Below are 7,919 nucleotides of genomic sequence, written 5' to 3'. Positions count from 1 at the left end.
TAGAGAAATGCATTGACGACTTTTATTTACCCATTCTCAAGTATATATCCAGGATAAAAACACACACCTTTTGTTTAAAATTGTTGCTATCACACTTTCCTACACGATATTGCCTAAAAGACTACTCGGATGAGGTTAAATCGTTTTTTTAGTGGAGTCCGAGTTGCTCATTTGCTTTTGTTACTTTGTATGTATAATTTTAGTTACTTTATGTTCTTTGTTGTGTATGTCTGTTTGCCATGTCTGGTCTTTGTCCCTGTATTACATTCTTTTGATTACCGCTATAACCTTGGTTCCCTTAATGACTCTTCCATGTTATTCATCACTCATGAAGTTTTGCGGTAATTACATGTTTTGTAACATATGTTAATGGATATTTATCAACATACGCATAATTCAATTATTGATATCAATAAATGGAGGAATTTTCTAGACAATGCAAACAAATTTAAGAAGTAATCATTACATTTCGCGAGTAATATTACCCTCAGTAATACCTCCTTCACATACTTTCACGAATCTTTCTTACAATGTTTACGACTCTCCAAAACTTACAAGAATCGTAAATCTAACACGAATCATTGAGAATTAAGTCACTTTTAAGAGTGATTTGCAAGTGCTTCTCGATTGGTTACGAGTATGAAGGATCACTTTATGATTGACTAAGAATGAATGCGATGCGTTCACGATAACAGTTCACGATTCGTTGCGATTAAATACGATGCGAGCAATTAATGAATTCATACGATATTGTTAAGAATAATTGTGATAACAAAGCGGATTGTTACAATTTGGTCCAAACTTTTAGGGATGATTAACAAATTGTTAACGATAACCTTAGGAGTTTTATGAATACTTGTGGTCCGGTGACAAGTGTTTTACGGGCGGTAATAATTTTTCAGTGGAGTTGCATTTTGCCATATGAATTCAAGCCATGCAATGTCATGAATTCTTTAATTGAACATTTGGCATACTTTACGAATGAAATAAGTCAGTATTATATCTAAACTTCGCCCCGTGCAGGTCCGGGTGTCAAAAGAATAGGCCTGCAGCAGCGCTAAGCTTGTCGTAAAAGGCGACTAAATAGTGCTCAGAACCTTAGCCGGGCGCTAGGGCGCTCTGCCCACAAAGCAACTGGGTTGTGTGCCCCAGGTGGTGGAATGGGGTACCTCTGGTGTGTTACATGCTGGGGTTGTCAGGCTATAATACGGAAAACCTGACCGCAAACCATAGTGGTGCACCGTGTTGGGAAGGATGCCACGTTCCTCGCACGTTAAAGAACCCAACTGTGGTATTCCCCCGGAGTAGGAACCATAGGGCTCCGCCACAGGAGGCTAAATTGCCCGACCCTAACCATCTCTCCCAATTTCCAGTGGCAATATAGCTGAAATATTGCTGCTCGGACGTTAAACCACAACAAACAAACAAACAAATATCTAAAATTCTTTCGACTTATTCGCCTATTTGCACGACAATCTAACCCTCTTCGTTCTAGACAGAGTGTTCGTATATATTCCTTAATCATAAACCTTCGCCATCAAAACCGTTAATTGTGCAGAATTCTTGCAAATAGCTACCAGGGTTACTGTGCGATCTTGATTATATGGCTGTATGTGCTATCTTTAAGATTTAATGGAATTATTCGCAAAGCATATCAGAAAAGTATAGAAATAATAGTAGTTTGAATGAAACATACAAAATCATATACACTGAAATTATTTTTGTTTTATTTGCACCAAATCACCCTATTATAAATCTCTTCCATGTCACTTCTTCAATTCCTTAAAGCTGCATTAGCTGCTAAATTTTTCTGAATTCTGATTCTACTGAATTTTGCTGATTCAATTAAATAAGTTAGTAGTAATGCATTTGAAGCAATAAATGTCAATAATACCTACAGAATATTGTGAAAACAACGTGTATTTTTAAATCAGAGAAGATCGGTAGCTCTGATCTAATTATTTTTCGCCATTACTTCCGAATACTGGCGACAGGACATTCACTTGTATTAAAAATACTTTAACCTTTGTAAAAAAAAATAACAATCAGGGATACACAGGTAAGCACGTGTATTGTTTTCATTTCATTTCATCTACTTCTTGATTAGTTTTCAAATTAATAACTACCATATTTGAGCCACATTATGTTACAATAGGTAAATTTCAAAAGGATCCTTGCATTATATTCGAACTTTCTTCTTTTACGGATTGAGTCCGTCGGTCTTCCTTATTCCTTACCGTTGAATGGCCACTTTCGTTTTGCAATCAGATTTGTTATTATAGTCCATGGGTTGGGAGGTCCACCGTACACTCCCCTACTCATCAACTTTATGATGATTTTTAGGTACTTTCATACCTCTTATGACAGAATCAATTTGTCGCCAAAGAATATTCTCGGATTCTTTTTCAGTATAAGCATATATTTGTACCCTTCTGGGTTAAAAAGCCAAGATTTTTGTGACTCAATTGTTTGAGAGTCTTAGCCTTCCTGGGATAGCATGTGTGAATGAACTAAACAAATACAGATATCATCGTATAGCCCAATGTCTCAGGTTTACAACAGTACCAAGACAGTTGCGGTAATACTTAGGGTTTTGCGGTAAAATGCGAAAAATGTACCCCTACCCCGCCGACAAATCGCTTAAATTGACATATTTTTCAACATCAAAAGCCCTAGAGTATTAATGCTTCAGTAAAAAATGGCTTACTTGGTATTTTCTGTTTAGTTTTATCTCAATTTATACTTCTGGGGTTCTTCTGATGAATTTTGGCGATTTTAAAACGGTATTTGGAAGAAATTGCCAATTATAGTTGAAATTGAAGAAAATATGAAATTCTGAAAACTCCCCTTTTTATGAAAACTCATTATTATCACATTAAAACTGAAAAAAAATGCGCCCCTGAAATAAGAGGATATGTTGAATACATAGACAATTAAAACAATAGTACCCAACATGCCTATTTTACACCGTTTATATATTAATTATTAACATTTTAGTTCATGTTGAGGCATTTTTATCAAGGGTAGAGGTGGCAATTTTTCACCTAACATGACTTAGAAAAGTTAAATATTTATTACTTGACCTTATTTTGAAGCTAAGACATTATATTAATGAACTGTATCACACAAAAGCTTGATCGAACTACGGTATTCTGAAAAATGGAAGTAAGGGTGATAGAAGAAATTCTGTTTTATTAGTTTTTCGTGGTTTATTTATGTAGAAAATTAAATTATCTATCGAATGATATAAAATTTTAGACGTTTTAGTTGAGCAATAACTTGTAGAGTCGACTTTATATGACTTTTGACCGAAAAGTCGAAAATCCCATTTTTCGCATTTTTGATGAATTCTGATTATGAAAATCGCAAAAATTCATCAAAATTTTACCGCAAAACCCTAAGTGTTACCGCAACTTTCTTGGTACTATTGTAAAGCTGAGACATTGGGCTACATGATGATACTGTATGGGCTGTCGCTGATGGCATATCCAAGTATTGGTGCAGTCAACAGGTGAGCTTCTCAAACGCTTTTTCTTGCTCAGTACCCCAATTCCATGGTTTCTGCTGTTTTGCCTTGGACTTCTTGGTTCCTGGTGTCGGCATCAACTCACTCAAAGGTTGGCTGATCTTGGAAAATCCTTTGATAAATCGGCGGTAATATCCAACAAAGCCAAGAAATCGTCTGATGTCTTCAGGATTGGTTAGTTTCGGCCAGTCGTGAACCTTGGATGTCTTCTCGTGGTCTATTTCTATCCCTTCAGCTGATACTACATGTCCAACATAAGTGACCTTGCGTTTGAAAAAGGAACACTTGTCAGGAGCAAGCTTCAGGTTGGCTTCTCTGAGACGTTGGAACACACGTTGAAGGTTTTCTAGTTGCTCTTCGTAAGATCGTCCAAAGATGATTATATCATCGATAAAGATGCAACAGATTCGAAGGTTCATATCTGACAAGCACTCTTCCATCATTCTCTGGAATGTTGCTGGGGAGTTGGTGAGTCCAAAGGGCATTCTATTATACTCATAGAATCCTAACGGCCCAACAGTAAAGGCAGTACGTTCCTTGTGTTCTTCTAGGATTTCTATCTGGTGGTATCCACTTTTCAAATCTATGGTACTGAAGAAAGTACTTCCAGCAAGGCAATCAAGTAGTTCTTCAATTCTTGGTAAACTATAGCTGTCTTTCCTGGTAGTCAAGTTCAGTTGCCGGTAGTCTACACAAAGACGAAGCTTTCCACTTTTCTTCCTTACAAGTACCACATTAGATGCCCACGGGCTGTGTGATGTTCTAATAGTTCCCGCTTTCAGAAGTTGACGTAGATGTTCCTTAACCTCGTCGTACATGGTGGCTGGTATTCGTCGATACCTCTGTTTAAAGGGTTTGTCATCATGAAGATCAATACGGTGTTTCACTGAAGTATGTCCAATATCTCTATCATCTTTGGCAAATATGTCTTCATACTTCTTGATGAGGTTAACTCCTGCATGAAGTTGATCTTCTGTTAAGTCGCTTTCGGTTATCTTCACTTGGTCAAGAACAGGTATTGATGAAGCTGCTGAAACATCTTTCTGGTATTCGATAGACACTGGGTGTAATTCACATAAAATTGCTTTCGGTGGAATCGTGATAGTTCTAGTTGTCACATTGGCAATCTGTATGAAGATGGTTCTTGTGCTGCCATATTGATAATCAATAAGACCTGGTTCCACTTCTAAGTCTTTCCAATTAGGTTGACGTTCAGATGAATGTAGCATGGCTGGAGTTGGACCATATGGTATCTGTTTATCAATGAACGCAGGAAACTGTGTACTGGTATTTGGTTTGATGGTAATAGGAGTTATTGAAGCGTTCTTCACTACTGCTAAGGTGTTGTTGTTGCGTGTCAATTCTCTTTCTCTAAGTGTAATTGATCGGAAGATCAGATACCATGGTGTTGTTATATCGCAGGACTGTAGAAATCGTTGTCCATGATGTTCTTTGATGTTGTCATGGATTACCTGCAGTATGTTGGTGCCAAGTAGAAGAGGTACATGTGCATTGTAATGGCTGTCAGGTACCACAAGTAGTACACATGGGTAGTTGGTGTTCTGATTCAAAAGCTGTAATTCTGCCTCTATAAATCCACTATACGGTAGCTGTTGTCCTCCGGCACATTCTATATCTAACAAACTGCTGATGTTCTGAAGTTTAGTTGCCTTCATATGGGTGTTGTAATAACTATTACTGATGGTTGATACAGTAGATCCAGTATCTAGTAGTGTCTTAACAAGTTGTCCATTAAGCTTTACTTCAGTCTCTGTCGGTTGTCCAAATAATCCAAGTGGTACGGTCTTTTCCCTTTCTTGTGTAGGACCTGTCGTTGAGTTGTTCAAGCCTAGTGGCGGCCCTGCTCCATAGGCTTCTGGCGGTTTAAATCCTTGTGACTGTTGGGTGGGTTAGCACATCCTATTTTCTTATGTCCTTCTTGGCCGCATCGATAACATACTATCTTATTTGCTTTCTCTGTTTCAGTTCTTGAAGTTGATGTTAATTGGCGTTGAGATCTAGGTCTCCATTGTCTTTCCTGACGTTGTGGTTGTTGGTTATAGCTTCCTCTATAATATCCATCTTGTTTGTTATTATGGTATGTCCGTTCCAATCTATCAAATCGTGTGGTCAGTTGCTGTATCATTCCTTTTAATTCACCATTCTCATTAGGTTGGGATGTATTTTCTGCAGATGTTGTTATTGCTCGGGCAGGCTGGGGCTTCTTTGTAGTTTTCCTGTCCTCATGATCTCTTTCTATCTGTCGCAGTGCTATGCGCAATTCATCAAAATCTTTAATGGAATCGTACTTGTGTCCCGATAAATCTTTCAGTTCAGGTTTAAGTCCTGCCCATAACATGGAGTGTAACATGCTGTTGGTATCTCTCTTCTGAACTATCTGTTTGTCTACAGCTTTTCCAATGATGTATTCCAATCTACAACTCCATTTGGTGACGGATTCATCTTCTTCTTGTCTTGCTCGGTAGAAAGTGGCCAGTAGATCTTCTTTACTTTCTACGGCTCCATAAACACTGTCAAGCTTGTGAATAATCTCTGGTAAAGATGCTTTTGGTCCAAGATGCATAGCTATCATTCTAGCATCACCCTTTAACGATCTCCTCACAGCATAATTGATGTTTTCTGGGTCATATAATTTGTCTTGCTGTAGTCCACAAACTTCATAGCGCCACAGCTCATATGAGGTTTCTCCTTTGTTGTTGTTTCCAGAGAAGTTGGTTATTCTGAGTGGATCCCTCATCCTGAGTATATTGTCCTTGCTGGTTTTAGAAGGCTCATCTGAGTGTTCTGGCTTTGGTTCAAGTTCACCAGTTGACGCTAGATAATTGCGCATCCAATCCTTTACTCCTTGGACATTTCCCTTTGGTGTTGACTTAACCTCTTCCTTCAATAACTTAAGGAATGCACGATCCTCTGCTGAAATGTCTTCATCCGTCATGATGGCATATAAAGTGAAAAATGCTTCAAAAAGTAACCTTAAACCTTTAAATAGAGTAGAACTACAAAATAAATTATCAAAAGAAAAAAAAATAAAACCTAGAGGTCTACAATAAATGATATTTGCAGTACAATAAGGTCAAGTTCAAGTATATGCACAACAACTTACCTTTAGGATACACAACCTAAACTTGGATATGAATTGTAAAACTTTTACGTTCACAAATCCATCTCAATAGAATATACAAATAATATAGGTACTGAAATACTTAATGAAATTGGCGTATAATCGTACTAGTAATAGGAAAGGAGCTACTGACGAACAACACCAGCAACAACTGATAGTAACTGACCTCGATTCAAATAACTAGAGTTACTTCCCCTAGACCAAACAAAAAAAAAACAAAGACCTACTTGATAGTAAAGATGTAAGTCAAACTAAGTGCACAAGGGTTAAGGTATAAGGTTGGTAAGGTCAGGATTATTAGTAAATGTTATTGACAAGTGTTACAAGGAATTGTACTCTCAATCACTATTGCACCCTGTTAAGTACCTATTTCAATTCTAAGTTTATCAAAAGTTTAATTTGACTATTATTTTTATGATAAAGTCAAAATCTTAAATGTATTAAACACACTTAAGTACTGGTTTATGAACAGTTCAACACATAACGTTCAAGTAAATCAACACAACACAAACATATCCTAGACAAAGTAAGACAAATATATACATGTACACACAAAATAATCACTAAGTTCTAACACAAACACCACATGTATAAGTGTAGGTTAAACACAAATACTGAACTTTGTACAAAATGTAAACACAAACATGTGTCAATCAATATCCTTTATGTGTGGGTCACACGGAATATGAGTAAGTATACACACTGATGTTACTGCGCTTCAGTAGCTTTCAGTAAACCTCAATGTGTATTACAATATGGCATAAACTTACATGTACATAAGTGTCACATTTGTCACATATGACCGTTAAATGCTACGAAAAAAAAATGAATATTGACTAAGTCCTAGTGTATGTGTGTATGCAAGAAAAACTTCAACTTATCTAAAAATGAAAAAGAAAAAAAATAAAATAAAATTAACAGGAAGTGCCTATCCACCTACTTCCGGTTGACCTTGACTTCAGTTGTATGTGGTTTGGGGGGGGGGGGTTGGAGTGAGTGGGTCAGATCAAACTACATGTATGCAAAGTTCAACATTCGATACAACATACAAGCTAGCACTCAACAAAATAATGTGCTTTATACTCATCACTCTATTAAAAGTGAGCAACGGGTTCACGTAACTGAAAAGTGTGACACCACTTTGATCACTTGATGTTAACCAAAAGAAAAACAAAACAAATTGCAAAAAAAAAAAATCTAAGTTATTCTAACAAGTTTTCAATGAATTTTTTTTAACTCATACACATTGAC

The 7,919-nt window shown here is 36.9% G+C and overlaps 1 protein-coding gene and 1 long non-coding RNA gene across 2 annotated transcripts in view; both read right to left on the bottom strand.

Moving 5' to 3' along the window:
* The window catches only part of LOC148608721 (uncharacterized), a 34,392-nt gene that overhangs the window by 14,969 nt on the left and 11,504 nt on the right, over window positions 1–7,919 (bottom strand). The window lies entirely within an intron of this gene.
* On the bottom strand, window positions 5,372–6,482 carry LOC148608722 (uncharacterized). The gene has a single exon (XM_088595526.1). It carries the CDS (start codon window positions 6,480–6,482, stop codon window positions 5,376–5,378), a length of 1,107 nt encoding a protein of 368 aa, XP_088451652.1. The 3' UTR covers window positions 5,372–5,375.

This window comes from Perna viridis, chromosome 8 (genome assembly GCF_037379345.1).
Source record: "Perna viridis isolate PV_CMFRI_1.1 ecotype Kerala chromosome 8, ASM3737934v1, whole genome shotgun sequence".
Classification (NCBI taxonomy): domain Eukaryota; kingdom Metazoa; phylum Mollusca; class Bivalvia; order Mytilida; family Mytilidae; genus Perna; species Perna viridis.
This window is presented reverse-complemented; position numbering and strand designations above follow the sequence as displayed.

Coding starts and splice junctions, on each gene's coding strand:
- LOC148608722 (XM_088595526.1), bottom strand. CDS start 6,482: ATGACGGATGAAGACATTTCAGCAGAGGATCGTGCATTCCTTAAGTTA.